This window comes from Wyeomyia smithii, chromosome 1, assembly GCF_029784165.1.
Source record: "Wyeomyia smithii strain HCP4-BCI-WySm-NY-G18 chromosome 1, ASM2978416v1, whole genome shotgun sequence".
Taxonomy (NCBI): domain Eukaryota; kingdom Metazoa; phylum Arthropoda; class Insecta; order Diptera; family Culicidae; genus Wyeomyia; species Wyeomyia smithii.
In genome coordinates, this window is record NC_073694.1 from 186006914 (window position 1) to 186030131 (window position 23218).

The 23218-nt window shown below is 36.3% G+C and overlaps 2 protein-coding genes across 2 annotated transcripts in view; one reads left to right on the forward strand and one right to left on the reverse strand.

Moving 5' to 3' along the window:
• LOC129733887 (uncharacterized) overlaps positions 1–23218 on the reverse strand; it is a 302189-nt gene that overhangs the window by 81312 nt on the left and 197659 nt on the right. The window lies entirely within an intron of this gene.
• Positions 1–23218, forward strand: part of LOC129733883 (synaptic vesicle glycoprotein 2B-like) — a 70146-nt gene that overhangs the window by 22959 nt on the left and 23969 nt on the right. Inside the window, exons 2-6 of the mRNA XM_055695463.1 lie at positions 1259–1456; positions 3087–3249; positions 15352–15533; positions 16452–16636; positions 16708–16901. Of these exons, the coding sequence (XP_055551438.1) occupies positions 1259–1456; positions 3087–3249; positions 15352–15533; positions 16452–16636; positions 16708–16901 (922 nt within the window). The remainder of the gene's footprint in view (positions 1–1258; positions 1457–3086; positions 3250–15351; positions 15534–16451; positions 16637–16707; positions 16902–23218) is intronic.

The following is a 23218-nucleotide window of genomic DNA, read 5'->3' on the forward strand; positions in this document are numbered from 1 at the left end:
ATATATATTCGACCTTCAAACTTTTCCGCAATTTTCACTGAGTAATAAGAACATGGTAACTAAAATTATCATGTTACACAAAACCTGTATATTTTAGCTTTCCAAGGGTATATTAACTATTGAATTCGGAACAGTTGTTTGAGCGCTATTAGCATCTAAAATCTTCCATTTCGCCAACCAAAAACGTTACATGTTCAATTCAGTTTCACAGAATAGTATAGTGAAGGAAGACGTCAAAAAAAAAAAAAATAAAAAAATAAACTGTAAACTAAATTTGATCATGATATGTACCAGATATTTTTTAATTTCCCATTCACTCATAAATTTCGTACAAAGAATCGACAGTTTGAGCAACCTAAATCTATCCAGTTTAGAAAATCTCATTTACCAAAACGAGAAAAATCTTGCAAATATTGTTAGATAATAATGTAACCCATTCGATAGAAAAGCATGTCCCTGTTTTGTCAGTATTTGTTGTAATCAGCTTAATATTCATGGCTGTGTAAATGATAAAATCGGTACAACATTGTATTGGTTTTGCATTTCACTTTCGATAATTTCCGATGTTTTTAATTCGATCAACTTATCAGTGGTTAAGCTTTTAATATTCATATTCATGATTCCTAGAAATCAACAGAAAGATTGGCTCGATGATTTTGATTTCGATTTATTCTGGAGCAACTATATTGTTACGCAAACTGGCGAAGCACCATGAAAATAGTCGGAATGATTAAGCAGCGGTCTGATAGATCCTTTACGATAGGAAAAGAAGACAGTAATAAATATTATTCACGAGCTGTTTCAATTGTTATGTGAAAAGCGCTCGTGGAGTTTTTTTTGTTAAACTTTATTAATATCAGAGCGCGCATAGCATGTTGTTGCCAGATAAGCAATAAAAGTAAATTGGATCGATTGAGCATGATTTCAAACTTGTTCATAAAACTTTATTTGACATCGTGCTGGCAGATATGAATTGTATTCGCATAGTTGACGCAGAAGTAGATTACACTATACACTAAAAAGTAACCTAGTCATTCTGTTGATTCGAAAAAAAAAAGAAAAGGTAGAAAGTACAATGTTATTAAATTCTCATTTGTCAATCCGTGAGACGAAACTTCAGGTGAATAAAGTCCCAGCTCAATTCGAATGAATTGTCAAGTGCTGCTCTCAATTTATCTCATAACCAGGACTGAAGTTGACAGCAAGACCTGCAAGAACTGTTTTTAAAATTCTCTTCTTTCCGTTCCCTTTTCGTCAGGTCCGGCAGACTTTGAAACGGCCATCGCAGCCACCGGCTACGGGAAGTTTAATTATTTATTGCTGCTGGTAGCGATGCCCTGCTGCATCGGAACCGTTTTCGAAACAACCACCATGTCCTATGTGCTGCCCAGTGCCGAGTGTGACCTCAACCTATCGCTGGTGGATAAAGGGATCCTGAATGCCGTATGCTATGCAGGTAACTGTCACAAGAATGTTCCTAGCGGGAATGAATAGTACGTACTTTGGGAATCTATATTGGGTACAATTTGACAACAAGAAAAAAGTAATGTTTATTTGGGTAGCTAAGCATTCGATTTGTTTTTCTTGCGTCAGAAAGTGTAGGTTACTGCCTCGTTCTTGTTTTTTTTTTTTTTCATTACAGCAGATGAGTACCCTATCGTGACATTCACACCAGCAGACAGTGTTTGTGTGTGATGAAACGGTGACGCAACAAAATATTACCCACTTTGTCATCACAGAGCTTCCGCATTTATTTTTATGCAAACATCGTATAGCGGCGTGTCACCGGGTTATCGGTTTTTTCTCATTCGAACAAGAGAGACAGGGTGAGAAAAAAATGACAGCCATTCGTTGTCGTTGTTTGTCTGATGTCGTTTATCAGCCGTCTCATACAGGATGTGTTATTATTCTTTTGGTACTTTAAAGCGAAATTCAACACGGAGAAAAGACGTTCGAGTTGAGGTTGTATCAGTCACTACATCGATTGGTTCGTTCAACTTGAGTCGTTTTTTCAAGCTTGGGATCAGTGTCGCGTAAAAACGCGTAAAAATCACAAAAGTCAATTCCTTGTGCAAATCGAGGTAAAAATCTGAAGAAAAAAACATTTGGTAAATCAAGCCCGAACATTTAATCAACACGAAAAAGGGCTGTATAATTTGGGTTTGTTTACCACTCACCAGAGTAGAAGTAAGGGTCAATTACCTATGTGGAAAACATCCTGCAGTTAGAGTATGTGACTGAGCTGCCAAAAAGCTTTATAATTCAACTGAAGACTGCACAACTTGAGATTGGTAAAAAGAAAGGTTTTAATATGGAACATCGCATCGAATGTTTCAACCTCACTTTTTGACAGGTAGTAATAGCGCTTTTGTTTATGTTTTGTGCTTTTACTAGCGGAAGGAACATGATGGATATAAGCTTCCATAGACAATAGGAGGGTTAATGTAGAGCTCTCATACAACACGCCGTAAAATAACTCACCACCTTTGACGAGTAATGGGAAATACACAGTTTACGGCTGGGTATTTGTACATGAGCTCTATGTGAGGACTCCTAACATTTTATCTCGAATTGAAATTTCGAAATGAATGCGTTTATCTTAGTAATTGGCTCTACAATTTCAAGAGTATAATATATAGAAGTCAAAGTTCCATTGCGACAAAACGCTAAATTTTGTACTCTACGTTATGTCCAACTTTGAGTACTTTTTGTTCCACAGTGTGGCACCCGTACGCAGGGTTAAGAGAACAAGTTTACCGTGATTAGTAGTTCCAATTTCAGCCTGTACATAGTGACAACGACTGGTAATGTCTTGAAATCCGGGTCCGGTCCGATCTCTATTTTCATACTGGCACTGCTGATTGCCAGGAAACTTTATGGTGCTGTAATGAAGGCGCACTTTGCAGCAGTAGTTTCATCCTTGAATTTCATTTAATCGGAACGTAGTTTTTTACCCTTGCGAAATGCGTCTAATTGCATTTTCTTCCAAATGCGTCGGCTGCAAGTTTTACAGCCGTTTCAGAGTGCAGGACTTCCGAGTATCGCCTTTCATCTGTACGTTTTATCTCCTTTCATCTCCCACACAGGAATGATCTCGTCAGCCTTTTTGTGGGGTTTCCTCTCGGACATGTACGGCCGGAAGCGTCTACTGGTGTACGGCTTCCTGCTGGATGCCACCTTTAACGTGCTTTGTGCAGCCAGCCAGAATGTAGTGGCAATTATGATCTTCAAATTCATGGGCGGCTTTATGTAAGTATGTTAACTGTAAACTGTATAGTACTACTGCAAGTTATGGAATGGTTTGCATTAGATTTTTTGTTTAAAAGCTTTTTCGAGTTCAAGATAATTGATTGAGCATTAACATAAACTGAAACCGGATTGTATAACCAGGTCGTTGAATATTCCTTTTTTGTTTTCAAAAAATCGAATTTTTTTAATACATTATGTTGAACTACAATATCTTGAGAACATTTTTGCAAATTTTCATACAGATCTGAGCAATAGGGAGAAAGTTAGAGCGATTTGCAACACGCCTCGCTACGGTCGCTCGACTCCCTCATTTTTCTCGACCAAAAAGGTATATAATCACAGGTCGCCTCTTCTACAAGCTGGTGATAGCGAATAAATTGGAACGCAAACCGGCACATTTTTTCACGTTTTGGTGTTCTGTTTGACTATCCGGCATGACAAGCACAGCTGAAGTTTCATCTGGTGAGGTTCAATATTATACGTCCACGAATATATTTGCATTTCCTATCAAATTGCATGCTTTCATGTCGCAAAGTGTGCGATCAAAAATTTTCTCTCTGCTCTTCCTCGTCACCACTAGGAATAGCTTTAGTATCATTTCAAATCCTGTTTATCGTGCAGATAGCATTTGAAATTGAATTGATACTGAAATGAAACATATATAGCGGGGGCCTAGTGTGATTGGTAACGTCTCCGCCAACCACGCTCGACGCCTGGGTTCGAATCCCACCGCCGACATAGGTGTCGATGGTTGTGAGGTGGCGTGATTCACTCACAACCAACCCAACTGGTCTAGATTCAATCCTAGCCGACACCGGGAGATTTTCTGAGGTGAAAAATCTCTGGGATCACGCCTTCCATCGCATGAGGAAGTAAAGCCGTTGGCGCCGATCCGTTAATAAACGGGTCGTGAGTTAGGGTCCTGAGTGTGGAGTCGCCTCCCTGGGCGTCGGTGATTGGCCACATAATAATAAAAAAAAATGAACAATAAATAAAAAATGAAATGTTTATCTTTTTTTGTCCACAAGTTCAGACAACTATCGATTTTGGCCTAACATTGTGTAGTTTTCGTAGACAAATAACAGAAGGGTTGTATGCGAAGCCAGATAGCTGAAAATGCTGCACTTTCTCAGTCACGCATCAGTTTAGTCACACTGTCGCGTGTTGCATATTGCAGTAATGCGGCAGGACAACAAAATTTTGTTTTGCTGACATACATTAGCATGCAGTTTGAATTTACGCTGTGAAGCCGAATTTTCATTCGTCTTTCTTAAGATGTTTCAACATTGTAAATGAAGTGTTTTGAATATTTATATAATTTTAGTATTTTTTAAAGCATTATTCCTGATACTCAGTTGCGTTTCTACTTGATTTTTGGACATTGTTGTGTCGATCACTTCGCTGAAATAGATATAATAGCGCGATGCGATTGACTGGGCCATTTTTTCGCATAGTTTGTTCTACATGTTCTTTTTTATGAAAAAGGATTTCTCTGAACTGTTCGTAGTATATTTATTTCAGTATGCTGCCTTACTAGAGCTGCGATGCTTAGTCTCGCGACGGAGCTGCCGCCTTGGATCGTCAGCTACATCACACCGCATTTCATAGTTCAGCCGTCCACCTGATCAGTCGCTGTTTGAGCCGTCCCTAACCTGAAGAACAGACGCTCGGGCAAGCTGCTCTCCAAGGAGAACAACTCCCCTTTTCCTCTCATCATACGACCAAGTCTCCACCGGTTCACCATTCTTCACCGACTGAAGATCGCAGATCGCAGCAACCTTTTTGGTTGCTCGTATCCCAGTCGGTACCACGTGGAGGCAGGGATAGGAGTTGCAGGGCATTATGCTTTAGACCACACTGCACAGTGGTCCAATAAGGCGAAAAGTGGAACTTAATTCCATAGCGCCTTTCACCTTCATCCTAGCTTAAAAGTGTCTTCGGAACAATTGTTTGTATGAATAACCCGCATAATCGCAAATTGTCAAAAAGTATGAAAAGTTACCTATACTAAAAATAAAAAAAATAACTTTTTGTGTTAGGAGATAGAAAAATAGTTTATTCAGTAACGTTGTAGAAGATTCAAAAATATGAAACTTTGTTGAACAAATGAAAACCCCGATCTTTTTTGGTACAAAGTTATAAAGTATATTACATGGAACTTACTTAAAAGTTAGTTTTTTGTACTTAACTTTTGTTAGTTGCATTTTACACGAAAGTATTGTTCAGATGAGCCTCCCCAGCTGGTCTCGAGGTACGATGCTGGCAATTTTCCTGTACACTCAACAGTTGGCTGCGAAGTCTGTGTATAGTAAACAGAATTTCAAGTTCCGAATCGGAATGTAGCACCAAAGCTTTGCTTTTTTTATTGTTCAGATGAATTTTTACGGCACACAAAACACATATTTTGGCCAAAGGCCATGTATCTCCAGGACTTTTCCTTACAAAGTTATATCATATTTTAGCTTATTTTTTTTTTGATAATTTCATAAACGTGTAGATTAAAAAGCGGCATGTGGAATCATGATGTCTACACTTTTGCTTGAAGTTAAGCTGAAGTACTATAGACTCCTTAAGGTTCCATTTGTCCCAATCTACCCATATTAGAGTAGGTTTTCATATATCCAAAATACAAACTTTTTTTTGTTAGGATATAGAGGAATGGTTAATTAGGCAAAGTTTTAGAACGTGCAAAACAATGAATCTTAGCTGAACAAACAAATATCCTGTTTTCATTGGGTTCAGAGTTACATATTTTCTGTAAAAGTTACTTAAAAGTTATTTTTTTGCACTTAACTTTTGATAGCTACATTTTACAAGAAAACGTTGTTCTAAAGAAGCATTTGGGCATATAAAACACACGTTTTTGTTGAAGACCACACATCTCCAGGACTTTTCCTTACAAAGTTATAGCAGGTTTTAGCTTATTTTCTGGATAACTTCAAGAACTGGAACATTTAGTTGTTTATTCCGAGCTTTAAGGAAATTTTCTAAAGTGAATCTAGCTTCACGATACAAGGGACATGACCAAACAACATGTTCAATATCGTGGTAACCCTCACCACAGGCACAGAGGTTATCCTCTGTGAGCCCTATACGACGAAGGTGAGCATTATACCAATAATGATTGGACATAAGCTGAGAAATCACACGAATGAAATCACGACTCACGTCCAATTTTTTGAACCAAGGTCTCAAAGAAACTTTAGGCATGATAGAATGTAACCATCTTCCTAGTTCTTCATTATCCCAAGAGTTTTGCCAGTTCATTAGCGATTCCTGACGTATAGTGCCAAAAAATTCTGTAAATTCAATAGGTCTTTCATAAATATCACCTTGCATTGTATCCATTTTAGCTAATGAATCTGCCATCTCATTGCCCGAAATTGAAGAGTAAGAAGAGATCCACACTAAAGTAATCTAGGATGTTATTTCAGATAGAGCATCCAAATGACATCGTATTTTATATAAGAAATACGTAGAATGCTTTATATTTTTTTCGATTGGAGAGCTTCAAAATGCAGTTCAGTTAGAACGCTTGCCCAAAGTTTCGACGCTATTTGAAAAGAACTGTGCATACATAAACAAAACAAAAAATAATGGCAGTATTTTTTTTGTTTTGTTTACAAGAGAGAGAGCTTACATATTAGGGTGGGGAAAAATGATCGATTTTCCAGAACCAAGTTTTTTTGGTTCCTTTTGGGATCCCAAACAACTCTAAACTCACCTAAAGTCGATTGGTCTTGTCTCCGCTTGGCGCATTGCATTTCAAATTTGTATGTAAATTTATATGGGAGAACCCCTTTTTTTGCATTTCTAAGGAGCTCAATAATGCTCTAATGATGCACTACTTTATGTTAAAGTATAGTATTTCAGATGCCCAACAACTTTGTAGGAGACACTAAAGAGCTAGGATGTCCCTAAAAAGAGCTATAGCTGTTCAAAGTTGAGTATGTCGATTTAAATGCAGAAAATCTTGTTTTCTGCCAACATTACCAATGCACCGGCGTCAGTAGGATTCCCATCAGAAGTAACCTGCCGTAACGAGCTTATACACTCAGCTGGATCAAGCAAACAAATTTAGGTCAATATTCTAGGCGTGGGTAGAATCTACAACGTGTTTCAGAGGTAACTTCTGATGGAAATCTGACTGACGCCGGTACACTGGCAGTGTTGGCAGAAAAAATGATTTGCAACATAAATTTCGACATACTCAACTTTTAACAGCTCTAGTATTTTTTTGGCACACCCTAGCTCTTTAGTGTCTTCGGCCAAGTTGTTAGGCATCAAAAAACCTACCGTTTGAAGTCATGAAACCTTTTTTTTTTTTAATTTTTTTTAAAGGGGGGATTTGTTAGTAGCTTAAGTATTTAAGATAAATATTAGTAAATAATGAGTATGTGTGTCCAATCACAAATGGTGACTTCTCAACACTGTTAGAAATTTGTAATTTTAATTGTTAGGATTTGTTTGCTTTCGCAATTAGGACTTATCATTCGTAGGGATTCAAACCTACTTGTCAGAAAAGGGGAAGTAAACTTACAACTAACTTAATTGCTAACTTATTGGCTATAAAGAGAACTTATCGTAGCAATTGAGGATTGCAACGATTTTTGTCTAAAATTGTTAATAATTTTATTTGACATAGCTTCTAATGGTTCAACACCAGTAAGTCTATGTAATTCGAATGTACCAAACCAAGGAGGACGCTTCAAAATCATTTTCAGAATATTATTCTGAATCCTTTGGAGCGTTTTCTTCCTTGTTGAACAGCAACTTGACCAGATCGGTACAGCGTAAAGCATTGCTGGTCTAAAAATTTGTTTGTAAATCAAAAGTTTGTTCTTTAAACAAAGTTTAGAATTCCTGTTAATGAGAGGATATAAACATCTCGTATATTTGATGCACTTGGCTTGTATACTCTCAATGTGCTCTTTGAAAATAAGTTTTTTATCATAAATTAGTCCCAAGTACTTAACCTTGTCGGACCAACTTAAAATAACCCCATTCATCGTGACAACGTGATTATTGTTTGGCTTGAGGAAAGAAGCCCTAGGCTTATGAGGAAAAATTATCATTTGAGTTTTAGAAGCATTGGGAGAGATTTTCCACTTTTGCAGGTAGGAAGAAAAAATATCTACTAACTTTTCTGCAATCGACTGCATATGACACAAAGGCTTTTTCCGTTTACGGAAATGCTTGTGTCATCGCAGAACAATGACTTTGTGCATCCTGGAGGCAAATCAGGAAAATCTGAAGTGAATATGTTGTACAGGACTGGACCCAAGACTGAACCTTGAGGTACACCTGCTCTGACAGGAAATCTATCAGATTTTGAATTCTGATAGACAACCTGCAGAGTTCGATCAGTAAGATAATTTTTTAAAATTTTGATTAGGACCTTTATACCAAACACTGTCGAATGCTTTTTCTATGTCTAAAAGAGCAGCTCCAGTGGAATAACCTTCAGATTTGTTAGCTCGTATCATATTAGTAACTCTGAGCAATTGATGAGTTGTGGAATGCCGATGGCGAAATCCAAACTGTTCATTTGCAAAAATTGAATTTTCGTTGATGTGTGACATCATTCTGTTAAGAATAATTCTCTCAAACAGTTTACTTATTGAAGAAAGCAAACTGATTGGTCGAAAACTTGAAACTTCAGCTGGGTTCTTATCCGGCTTTAAAGTTGGAGTAATTTTCACATTCTTCCATAATTTGGGAAAATATGCAATTTTGAAGCAGCAATTGAAATTTTCACTAAAAATTCCATTGGGCTCTCAGGGAGATGTTTGATTAGTATATTAAAGATTCCATCGTCACCAGGTGCATTCATATTTTTGAAATTTTTAATAATTGATTTAATCTCATTCAAGTTAGTTTCAATTATTTCTGCAGGTAAAAAGTTCTGGGAAGAAATTAAATCAAATTGACGTGTGACTTCATTTTCAATTGGACTCACAAAATTCAAATTTGAGTTATGAACACTTTCAAACTGCTGAACAAGTCTTTGAGCCTTTTGTTCATTGGATACAAGAAAACGTTCACCATCTTCTAAAACTGGAATAGGCTTTGAAGGTTTCTTAAGAATCTTCGACAGCTTCCAAAAGGGTTTTGAATATGGTTTAAATTTTTCAACTTTAGTCTCAAAATTTTAATTTCTCAGAAGAGTAAATCTATGTTTAATCTCTTTCTGTAAATCTTTATAAATAGTTTTAAAAACAGGGTCACGAGAACGTTGATATTGACGTCTGCGGACATTTTACAAACGAATGAGAAGTTGAAGATTTTCGTCAATTATTGGTGAATCAAATTTCATTTGAGCCTTTGGAACAGAACAATTCCTGGCATCAACAATTGCACATTTTAATGCTTCCAAAGCGGAATCAATATTCACTTCGTTTTGCAAATCAAGCTCATTATTGAAATTTCTCTCAATATAATTTTTGTATCTTTCCCAATTAGCTTTGTTATAATTGAAAACAGAGCTCATAGGGTTTAAAACTGATTCATGTGATAAAGAAAAAGTTATTGGAAGATGGTCAGAATCAAAGTCAGCATGTGTGATCAAATCACTACATACCTGACTTTGATCTGTAAGCACCAAATCAATTGTTGAAGGGTTTCTTACAGAAGAAAAGCATGTAGGACTATTCGGAGACAAAATAGAATAGTATCCTGAAGAACATTCATTGAATAAAATTTTGCCATTGGAATTACTTTGAGAATTATTCCATGATCGATGTTTAGCGTTAAAATCACCAATTATAAAAAATTTCGAACGATTTCTGATGAGTTTTTGTAAATCACCTTTAAAATAATTTTTGTGCTCGCGTGTGCATTGAAACGGTAAATATGCTACGGGGATAAATAAAATCCCAAGTTCAGTTTGAACTTCAATTCCCAAAGTTTCAACAACTTTCGTTGTTGGGGAAGAGCACGATGTTTGATTCGGCGATGAATAACAATTGCAACTCCAACGCCGGAACCCTGAATCCTATCATATCTATGAACCACGTAATTGGGATCATATTTAATTTTATGTTAGGTTTCAAAAATGTTTCAGTAATAATTGCAATATGCACATTATTGACTGTTAAAAAATTAAAAAGCTCATTCTCATTGGCCTGCAATGAGCGAGCATTCCAATTTAATATTTTAATTGTTTTATTTAAAATCATTGCTAAATTTTAAATTAGAAACAATTTTAATAGTAAAATTAGTGCCTATTTGAATGGCTTAAAACATTGATTTTGCCTGCAACATGGCGTTCATAAGATCGAACATTGCCTGTTGCAAAAAAGAAGGTTTACCTGTCGTAATAGGCCCCAGGCAGTTGACATTAGAAAAAATATAAAAAATATATAAATAATATATAAATATAATATAGCAATATTAGCTGTAGTAATACAATTATTGTACAACAATTATTTTCTAGCGTGTTTTGCTTACCCATATTAACGGTCATTTTCGAACTACCAACACTAGGCGGTATAATGTTCGAACTACCTTTAACCTGTGCATAAGTTAAACGGGTATGCAAAGGAGTAGGTAAACTATGCGTCACTGGTACGCTTGGAGAATTTTGTTTTAAAGTTGGTTTTAATTGAGAAATTGAATTTTGTTCACCTTGCCTTGCCTTAACAATTGCTAAACGGGCTGGGCATTGATAAAAATTCGACATATGGTTGCCGTTACAATTCGCACAGCGAAAATTTTTACTCTCTTTCACAGGACATGTGTCCTTTTTGTGAGAAGAGTCTCCACAATTAAGACATTTTTGGTCCATGTTACAGAATTTGGAACCATGGCCATAACGTTGGCAAGTACGGCATTGGGTGATATGTTTTTCACCTCCGCCAAACTTTCGATATAATTCCCATTTTACACGCACGTTATATAAAGTATGTGCTTTTTCAAAAAATTTTAAGTTGTTAACCTCACTGCGGTTAAAATGAATTAAATAATTTACAAGGGAAATTCCAGTTCGCTGACTGTTTTCGCCTCGTGATTTTTGTTTCATCAGAATTACTTGGGTAGGGGCTATACCAAGTAATTCTGTCAAAGTAATTTTGATCTCATCAACGGTTTGATCGTTGGTGAGACCTTTCAATACGACCTTGAACGGCTTGGCGCTCTTCGTATCATATGTGAAAAATTTATACATCTTTTCAGTTAAATACTGAATAAGACGATTCTAATCTTTTAATGTTTGGGCCAGTAAACGGCATTCGCCTCTTCGGCCAATTTAATAAGTAACTTTGACGTCGGAGAGAAACGTAGAAAGTTCTCTTTTAAAAATATTAAATTCAGAAGCAATAGTTACCACAATAGGTGGAACTTTCTCCTTTTTTACAGAAATTTCACTTTGAATAGTTTTACTTTCGAACATTTCAATTTCGCCGGCTTCTTGCTCAGGCAGAATATCATATAAATTTTCACTGCATAAGCTAGTGTCAGAAAGAGATGCCTCTCTTTTCCTCCCCGTAGCGATGCGTGGTTTTTTTTTTCGTCCTGCCATTTCAGATGAAGAAAGTTTAAAAATAATATTAAATTGCAAGTATCGAGAAAGGAAGAAATAGATAGTCTTGAGAAAGACTGATGTCAGTTAACTTCCAGGTAATCTTTAAAAGACACACTGACAAAACACAAACTTTGACGCTATAGGCAGTCAAAGACCAGTCCACAAGCAACCGAAAATACGTCTGATCTGTCGGGCAGCTCAAGACGCACTCAGTCATGAAACCGATGGTTTGAGCCATTTTGAGCTCTTTAGAATGGAAAATGCAAAATGTTGGTTTTTCCATACAAATCTCCATATAAATTTAAAATGCAATGCGCCAAGCGGAGACAAAACCAATCGACTTGCAATAAATTCAGGATTTATTGGGGCCCCAAACAGAACAAAAAAAGTTGGTTCTGGCTTTCTGCTATCACATTTCGTTTTTTCCATATAACGATTCCCCACCCTATTACATATACATAATTTTCATTTCTCTCTGAGCGTTTTTGTTGTGGAGTAAATGAGCTTCACAAAAATCCAAAATTTTAGTTGTCACCCGTTAATCTATATACCGATTTGTTTCGAGCCGTAAGCAGACTCGGCAAGTGTGCTGCTACCGCTACCACTTCCACTGCCGCTTTCGCTGCTGCTATCAGTTGCTCTAATTCGAGACCGTCCTTTCCAACATCCATTAGTAAAATGATTGGTATGAGCATTCGGTCGACTGTATAAGGGAAATCAAACAGTAAGTGGCCAATAAGAGGTCAATATCTGCGTTTCAACAAGGTTTGATAATTTGTCAAAATTCAGATTTTTGAAAAGTGATTTTCAGATATATTATTTACAGTGCCTCCAATAATGGTCACTTTCACGCAAATACGACTATTCTCACGAAACTGAATAATTTTCATTAGCAGTGGTATTTTTTTGAACTCACTTGTAATTTTATTTATACGATTGAAATGATTGAAGGTTGAAAATGTCACTAAAAACAATAATTCTGCTCGGTGCAATAAGTGAAGTGACCCATAATTGTAGTAATGTTACATTTTGCGGTGCACAACTGTGGATAAGTCCATATTTTGGCTATTATTATTACTTTTGCATGATACATCAAGACTTAAAATAACTTATCAAGACTTAAAATAACTTATTATCAAGTTTTTACAACAATAAAATAACTTTTGTGATGAATTTTGACGATTTTATAGACTAAATGATCTCGAATGCCAAAAGTGAATAATAATGTCTCTTGCTATGCAAGTATAATTATTTTTTCTCAACCGATTTACACAAATAGCTGCAGTGAAACTAATTGTCGATAGAAAGAAAATATCTGAACACAGAAATAGATAGCAAAACATTCAGGGTTCATAATTCTTCCGATTTCGTATTCATTTTAGAATTTCCAGGCAACACTTTGACTGACCCATAATTGTAAAGGGACTGGATAATAATATATAATATTTATAATATTATTTAAATTTTTACGGTGTTATTTTTTTTCGAAAAAAAAAACAAAATTATAATTTACAATCATGTCGAAGATGTCACATCGATCCAAAAAATGTTCTGGCGCTCGAAATATTTATAATCTTCATTACCATTTGTACACAAACCTTTCTTAAACATTAGTCGTGATTAAAAAAACTAATAGCACAAAATGACACCTTTCGGCTCACAAGGGCATCAGTTCAAAGTTTCAGACAGATCAAAAATTGTCGATTAAAATGGTTGTCTATTTTTTTTGAAATCGCTCCGGGACTAAAATTTTTTTTTGATAAAAGACCATAAGACACGTTGACTTTGTAGAGGGAGAAAATTGGGCCAATGCACAATGGCCCAGAAACCAAATTTAGAGGGAAATTTTGGTCTAGAGCTCTATAGCAACATTTTAGAGAAAAACTTTCTTCTACAAAGCTGTTACATATGATAAAGCGCGCATTGAAAAATTATCAAAAATTAGAGTGACCAACTGTTTCGATGCAATCAAGTATCTGACTTTTTTATCTTTGTAGATAGAAGAAAAATTTGTTCTACAATGTTATAGCTCCATAAATTTCAAGTGACTTTGTGAAAAAAGTTTTTCTCTATCTTTGAAAACAACCGATTTATATTGAAAAAACATATTTTACGCTCTAACTTTTTTATTTCAAGTTTCATCTCAAAACTGTCTTTGAACGACTTTTAGAGCTTTTTAAGAAAAACAATTTACAACGCTGACATCGTAAATATCTCAATTTAACCAAAGTTATTAATATTTTTCATAAAAAAATATGCGTTTTTCATTTGTATGTCATTCATTTTGGGGCAAACATAGAAAATATCTCTTGGTCTCATTTTGAAGGGCATACTTGACGCTATAAATGTAGGAGCTTTAAGAAAAATGTTATTTTTAAATTTGAGTAAATTCAATTTAAAAACAAGACGAAAATTTCAAAAATTATAATATACATTATGCATATAAAAGCACCCAGATTTATTTTTTGGTATTATTTCTTATAACTAGACGTAATTACCTTTAATTTGACCCAAAATCGATCAACTGGTTCAAAAGTTATGATTTTTTTTTAAATAAAATACATCGAATATAGCCGTTTTTTATGGTCAACCTATTTCGGAGCTGGTCCCCTTAATAACCCAACGAAACAAAACGGGTTTAATTATTTTCAACATAGATGCATCCCTGCGATTTTGAGCACAATTGAAGCACTTTGCGTGACCAACTTCGAAATAGGGTGACCATAAAAAACGACTGTGTTCGATGTATTTAATTTAAAAAAAATCATAACTTTTGAACCAGTTGATCGATTTTCGATCTTTTTGGGTCAAAATAAAGGTAATTACGTCTAGTTATATGAAAAAATACCAAAAAATAAATCCGGGTGCTTTCATATGCATAATGTATAAAATTATTGAAATTTTTGGCTTGTTTTTAAATTGAATTTACTCAAATTAAAAATAACATATTTCTAAAAGTTCCTCAATTTAAAGAGTCAAGTATGCCCTTCAAAATGAGACCAAGAGATATTTTGTATGTTTGCTCCAAAAAGAATGACATACAAATGAAAAACGCATATTTTTTGATGAAAAATATTATTAACTTTGAGTAAAATTGAGATATTTACAATGTCAGCATTGCAAATTGTTTCTCTTAAAAAGCTCTAAAAGTTGTTCAAAGACAGTTTCGATATGAAACTTGAAATAAAAAAGTTAGAGCGTAAAATATGTTTTTTCAATATAAATCGGTTGTTTGTGAGTGTAGTACCAGTTAACGCTTTTTCTTTAACCCGTAAAGACCCGGGACGGAACTTGTTTTTTGAAAATGCCCGTTCTCAGCACTGGAACGGCCGATTTAGGAAAACTTGGAATTTTACTCAAGGGGAATAGTTGCTATAAGTTTTGGTGAAGATGCCACCCCTCTGGACCCCTCCCCGTTTTCGTGAGACGCAATTCATTCGCAATTTCGGAACTGCAGACCAAAGTTTCAGTAATCTTCGATGCTTTCTAGACATTGAAATTTTCCTGGTTTGCACCACTAGGTGCCTTACTTTAATACATATGTATTCTGTACCGGATTTTTGTTTTCGCTCCTTCCACAGAGTCTGCGGACCGTTCGCTGTGTTGATGGCTTACCTGTCGGAGTTCCACAGCCTGCGGCACCGGTCCCGGGTCATGATGCTGATCGGTATTTTCTACAGCATCGCAAACGTGTTGCTGCCATCGCTCGCCTGGGTCATTATTCCTCAGGAGTGGGATTTTCAACTAATCGGAGGCAGTTTCGGTGAGTACAGCTTCCCCTCGTTGTGGAAAGGTACTTTGATGAGTTTACAGTTCAGTTGATGGGTTTATTGGCAAGGCAATGATAGTACGCGAAACTAGAGCAGCACCACATTGTGGCGGTTACAGCTGAATTTGATGTGGTGAAAATTTGGCAGTCACCTGTTGTTTCTGTTGATTACACCGAATCGCTCAGACAGATGCCGGAAATCCAATAACGGAGAATAGAGCGATGCGTGTTTCTTTTTTTCCGGAATCGGATGGGGTAATTCAGTCTCTGTCTGTTCTGGTGCACCACAGTGCTGCAACAATTTGATACAAAACTTGTCGCTGGAGGTTGTATGTTTCAGAAAATTTCATTTAATCGGTAAAAAAATATTGAACACAGACTGTACGATAACGATGCACAGACATGTCAATAAAGTATCGACGTCTCTCCATCCATATTCTCAAGTTCAGTTTTTCGGCTGCTGGGAAGTTCCTTGCCTTCGCTCGTTGATTTTCATACCTTCCGGGTGCTTCTTGTATGTTTGAGTGTGGGTTTATTTTGAATCCAGTGTACCTGGAAAGGCTTACTGCAAATTTCCGGTATTTAGCCAAACAGTACCAAGAAGTTGTATGTGCTTAGTTTGAGGCTAATTGATGGTAGAGTATGCGATGTAATTGTTTGCCGATTGCCTTTGTCTTAGATTGACATGCCATTGTCTAGCAAATTTACCGGGTTGTACTCTTGAACATCAATTAGGACAAACAGCGTTCGAAAGACTGTCTGCCAATGGATAAAATTGCATGATAATTGAGCAGTAATAACAGCAGATTAAAAGCATTAAAAATGCAAAACGAAAAAAAACTGCATTTATAAATAATCAATTTCAGTACATGAGCACTAATGGATGCGTAATGATTTATTCACTTTCGGTAGCGATTCACTCGTGGCAGATCTTTCTGGCCGTTTGCTGCATCCCGAGTCTACTGAGCGGAACCAGTGTCATATTTCTTCCGGAAAGTCCCAAGTTTCTGATGTCGAAAGGACGCAATCAGCAAGCGTTGGCCGTCTTTCGGACCCTCTACCGGCACAACACTGGACGCGAGCCCCAGCACTATCCGGTGGGTAGCGAGGCTGGTTTTTTTTTTTTTCATGAGAACAACTAGAATAGGTACCGTTGTGAACTTTTCAGATAAAAGAGCTAGTCGATGAAACGTTAGTCGGATCGGAAAGAACGGACGGGAAAGAAACTCAGGAAAACGGCGCTGCCAGTGAAAAGCGATCCGGGCTTCAGAATGGCGTGCAGCAAATTATGGTCATGTTTCGGAAGCCACATCTTCGGAACTCGCTGCTGGCCTATAGTATTCAGTTTGGCATCCTGTTCGGGTAAGTTGGAAATAGTTTGAGGATTACGTACTATAGGCAGATATCACACACACACACACACACGCTAGACGTTAGAGAGATTCGCAAACAACAATTGTAATTTAAAACATGGAAAATGTTTAAAAAAATATATGTATATATATGAAACTATTACAGATACTGCTTGATTTTTTTATACTATCGACGGTCTGTTACTGTTACGGTCAAGAAAATTTTTACCATGAATTCGGCGAAACCATAAATTTGGTGAAACGATAAAAATTGGGTCTTTCATATATTCGTTATACGCATTTCATATTCGTTATACGCAAGCGGAGAAAAGAAAAAAAAATGACAGGAGTTTTCAGGTATACTTTTTTTCTTTGCCATATAGTACGCAAATACTAATGGTTTCAAGAACTTTATATGCTTTTTGAAATCGCCACACGATTTCTGTACCGCTTTAGAGGAAAACACAAACATTTGCTTTCTTGCGAGCAGATGCAAGCTATGTTGAAACTATACACTATATCGCAAAAAAAACTCATTTAGACCTGTTTGATAGTACAAAACTCGTGCCAATTTAGAAAACCTATATTCGCATCTCCGACAACTCTGGTCGCAAGGTACAGGAAATAGTCAAATCAATTTTGAAATGCTGTAACTTTATCAAAAAAACACCATTAAAATGGGAAATTTTGAAAGTTTCATTTTCTAACCCTCAAATGTGGCCTAGATCACCGGATGTAGGAAATATTCCCAAGTTCCGGTATGCACGGCAAACCTGTGAAAATTCAAATAGTTTTGGTGTAAAGAGTTGTCGGATAAAAATGCTAATTTGCATCATGGGCATAGGTGGGGAAACGATTTCTGAAGCAAATGCTTCATCAAGATCAGGAATCGACCAAGAACTCATCGAGAAAGGGCTATTTTTCATCCGGAAGTCCCCATTGGAACCTGTAGTTGGAGACATTTACATTTTTGAATAAAAATATAGCGTGTGACACCACAACGTCACAGGCAAACATTAACTCGTGCTCGAATTATTTTTCTAGTTCGAAAGCAAAATCATACCATTATTGAGCGTTGCCATGCCAAATGACCTATGGCCTAATAACGACCATTTTTTTTATTTGAATGATACTTTGCACACGTATTTGGTATAACAAACTGCGTATTTTTTGCAGATGGAGAAATTTTCTAGACTCAAGAGTAATTTTCTAAAAGGGTATATGCATTTTGACATAGGTTATCACTTCAATGTATTCAAAGTATTTTAACTCAGAAACCTTGGATTGTACAGAAGAAACATTGTAAAATAAGTAAACACGCTCAGAAATTTTTTGCAAAAATAGCAAAAAACGAATCGAATTTTTCCTAATTTTATAAAAAAACCTGAAATTACAACAAAACTTTTGGTAAAATTCTTTTACTTAAGTTACTAAATAAGTTGAAAAATTATTTCCGTCCCATGAATTATTCAAATTCTGTCAAAAGAAAGTTTTTCGGCGATTCTGAGCTCAATTTAGGATCATTTTCTATTTCAGCCTTTTCTGGCCTTCAGAAGCGCTTTTTGACGATTCTGAGCTCAATTTTGGATCATTTTCTATTTTGGCCTTCTCTGGCCTTTAGAAGTACTTTTTGACGATTCTGAGCTCAATTTGGGATCATTTTCTATTTTGGCGTTTTCTGGCCTTCAAAAGCTCTGTTTGACGATACTGGGCTCAATTTGGGATCATCTTCTATTATGTCTTTTTCTGGCTTTTAGAAGCACTCCTTGACGATTCTGAGCTCAATTTGGGATAATTTGCTATTCTGGGCTCAATTCAGGATCATTTCCTATTTTGGCCTTCTCTGGCCTTTAGAAGTACTTTTTGGCGAGTCTGGGCTCAATTTAGGATCATTTTCGGTTTTGGCCTTTTCTGGCCTTCAAAAGCATTTTTTGACGATTCTGGACTCAATTTGGGATCATTTACTATTATGTCCTTTTCTGGCTTTGAGAAGCACTTTTCGACGATTCTGGGCTCAAATTGGGATCATTTTATATTTTTGGCGTTTTTGGCCTCCAGAAGCACTTTTTGGCGATTTTGGGCTCAATTTGGGATCATTTTCTATTATGTCCTTTTCTGGTTTTTAGTAGCACTTTTTGGCGATTCTGAGCTCAATTTGGGATCATTTTCTATTATGTCCTTTTCTTGCTTTTAGATGCACTTTTTGGCGATTCTGAGCTCAATTTGAGATCATTTTCTATTTTGGCCGTTTCTGGCCTTCAAAAGAACTTTTTGACAATTCTGGGCTCAATCTGGGACCATTTTCTATTTTGGCCTTTTCTGGCTTTTAGAAATACATTTCGTCGATTATGAGCCCAATTTTCTATTTTGGCGTTTTTTTGGCCTCCAGAAGCACTTTTTGGTGATTCTGGGCTCAATTTGGGATCATTTTCTATTTCGGCTCTTTCTTGCGTTTCTGGGTTCAATTTGGGATCATTTTCTATTTTGGCCTTTTCTGGCCTTCAGAAATACTTTTTGACGATTCTGGGCTCAATTTGGGATCATTTTCTATTTTGGCCTTTTCTGGATTTTAGAAATATATTTCGTCGATTCTGAGCTCAATTTGGGATCATTTTTTATTTTGGCGTTTTCTGGCCTTCAGAAGCACTTTTCGTCGATTCTGAGCTAAATTTGGGAACGTTTTCTCTTTCGGCGTTTTCTGACCTTTAAAAGCCTTTGAGCTCAGTTTGGGATCAATTTCTATTTTAGCCATTTCTTCATACCTTTAGAATCATTTTTTGATGAGTCTGGGCTAAATTTGGGATCATTTTCAATTTTGTTTTTTTTTTATCTGGCCTTTAAGTACACTTTTCGGCAATTTTGACCTCAATCATCAGATCGTTTATTTTTTCTTTTGGCCTTTTCTGGCCTTTAGCAGCACTTTTTACCGATTTTGAACTCAATTTGGAAGCATTTTTCACTTAGGTCTTTTCTAGCCTAGAAGCGCTTTTTGGCAAATCTAATCTTAATTTGGGATCATTTCCTATTTTAGCCTTCTCATGCAAACTAGGAAGTTCAGAAAAGGCTGACGCGGAACTTGTTCTGAACTTTCAAGTTCAGAAAAAGTACACGCGGAACGCATTGTGAACTTACGTCTGACAGTTCTCCAGTTTGTTTTGATTTTGCTGCAGTTTGTTGGGTATGTAATTGAAAAAGGTTATGTATGCAATATTTTCCTTCCAAACGTTTATTAAAAATTTATTCTGGTAAGCAGTATTATACTAAATGTGATGAATGCTCAAAATCGGTAATAATTTTTTTGATAAATAGTTATGCTGTGGCCGAACGTAAAAAACACCCAAGATTTGAACAAAATGCTCAGGGCTGAAAGCATCACTCGAAATCAAGTGTCTAGCTGGAATTCACAGCTTGCATCCGGTTCATTTTTTCTTTTGATCTACACATTCCTGGGTAACTGAATTCTGTAATCTGTAAGGTAACAGAAGAAAGTGTTTAGATAGAAAAAGCCTTTAAGCACCCTAATATTACCTATTGGAATTACAGATTTGTTTTCCTTTTGCCATTTATTTAGATAAAAACATTCCAATGGTAATAAAATAAACCACACATATCACTAATCCTGAAGTAAACTTTACTTTCGCCAAAGCCTAGTAAAGCATTAGTTAGAACTCAGCATAAACTTTAAAGTGGAAATGAAGTACGACATAGACTTTTCCTCAACTTTCGTGCTGATTGAAAGTACGGATAAAATGCTAACCGAACTTTTATTTCCGAAGGTTGTGAAGTTCACGTGTAAACTTTATGTGAACTTTAAGGTTCCAATAAAGGGGAACAAACAGCTTTTTATGAAATTTCAAGTTGTTTTCAGGTGTTGACGGTACTTTATTTAGAATGAAGTTCGGTTTGTGAGTAATGTGTCCTGTTGTTCAGCAAGAAAGTTCCACTAAACCAAATCTGATCCTTATGTGAACTTCTAAGTTCGTTTGTTAAGTGGAAATCGAACTACTGGTTGCTTGGGTACAACAATACACTGTGCCCCAGTACTGAGTCAAGAGAATTTCCTGCTCGAAAAGGTCCTCGTCCTGATCGGGGATCGAACCCGACATCACAACCGTGTGTGGGAGAGCTAGCCGACCGACATCGCTGACCACAGAACCACGAGGACCACAATAAGACATACCGTAACACTCAGAAATAAATCTTTCAAAATAGTTGGTCAAAATGAACTACTCGAATGGTACCATCCTCTGGAAAAATATCACTGTTTGAGTAGTTTATGATGGCGGTGTATTTGAGCAGCCCTGCATTTGTCTCGTTTCCACTATAAAAATGCTGCATTGATTTTGTAAAGAACTTTTTGACAGTTCCTCATGCGATTTTATTGAGGCTCGATAAAGCCGAGAAAAAGAAAATTTATGTCGTTCATTATTTGTCGAGCAGTTGCACAGAACGGGTCACAGGCAGCGTTGCTAAGCGAGCGAGAAGCAAGATCTTTCCACTCATATCTGCTTGAGAAAGAGATGTGTACTATACGCTTCTCCAATCGTTTGCACACACACTTTCGAAAAGTTCAGTTCACTGCATTGGCGTATGGCCTGCCAAAGCAAGTATTTTTTGGCAAATTTGTCTACTTTCTGGCAAGCGACAACTGTCAACTGAGTTCAAAAGGAAAAAGCACATCAGCGCCACCACCACTGCGACGGGAATATTCTGCCAAATTGATACTCATTTCTATTTTGGCCTTTGGAAGCACTTTTCGCTGAACCTGAGTTTAATTTGTAGCGTAGCGTGAGCACGGTATATTTCGTAGATTGCAAACTGTTGAATAACGCTTCCACTCGGATTGAATGTGGTACCCATCTTTACCGTAGCTTGGGGATATTAGAAAGGATATTGACGATGTAATACTTACTCGGTGGCCTCTCGACTCAGTGACACTCCCCCCGAAAAAAAAAATTAACGATGTATATTGTGGTGAGAACAGTATATGGACAATATTTTTTATTGTAACCATAAAAAACATGGTATTTTTACTGTAAGCTTGCGAACGTTTCTTGTTATTACCATGTTTTCACAATGTTTTTTGTTATTGAATCTACCACCGATAATAATTTCACCATGAAAAACATTGTCAGTGACTTCTTAATGTATGGGAAAAGTGCCTTGAAAAATGCTGTTAAGATTTCATGGTAAAAAGATGCAAAAACAATGTTTTTTTATTGTTTTGGACAATAATATTTAATGTTAAAATGATGTATTTACAATGAAAAACATAGTTAAATTATGGTCAAACTATGTACAATTACAGCGACTTTTAAGGTTTTTTTGATGTTATATTTTTTTCGGACCTACGTACTACGGAGTTTGACTCAGGGGGTTAGGCAGGAACTTGTTGACGCAAAAACTATCTATTAAAATTGTAAAACTGGCAAAATTCCATTCATCCAAAGCATAAAGAAGTTATAAAAATGCAAACACGCACCTGACACACATATTCCTAAATTCGATCGCAAACCGCCAAACTAATCATAGTACATTTGTCGTGAATTCATGTCACGCTACCACAATTTTTAATCATAACTATTTTAACTATTCAACTACAAAATTTACCTAGAGGCTTGAAAAACAAAAGCTCAAAGAAATTATAGCGTTTAATTGATTTTATTAATATTTTCTGTCAGTATATACAGTATTTATCCATCAGAATAAAAACGTAAAATCGACTTACTCCTCGTGAAAAAATTTAAGATTTCAAAAATTTAGTTTAGAATTCTTTACAGAAGGAAAATATACACTAAACTGTTAAAAATAGCAAGATTGCTATCAACTATGAGAAAGATGAACAGGCACATCGCAAGTGAAACGGTGTGAAACTGAATCGTAAAACAGTTCACGTTTGTATATGACTTCCTCAATGGGACTGCCATGGACAACCTACTCTCACATATGCGCCTGAATTTGAGTTGTCAATCATCGACAAATATCACTCAAAATGTTAACGATAACATTCCCCCTCCGTGCATGACGAACCATATCATTTGACGCAAACTATGAAACTATTATTGCTTCGAGTACTTGATATGACTTTCGGAACCTCACACACCTGACATTATAGTCACTGTATGTTTTACTAGTCTGGCGGAGTGGATTCAGGAACCAATTTTAACTGTTATAACGGGAACCAGTCAATGGAAATTCAATAAGACCCCACGTTATAACAGTTAAAATTGGTTCCCGAATCCACTCCCCCGGACTAGTAAAACATACAGTGACTATAACCTGACATTTCTGAATAACAATGCTCCTCTATCTGGAGGTAGATGGCGC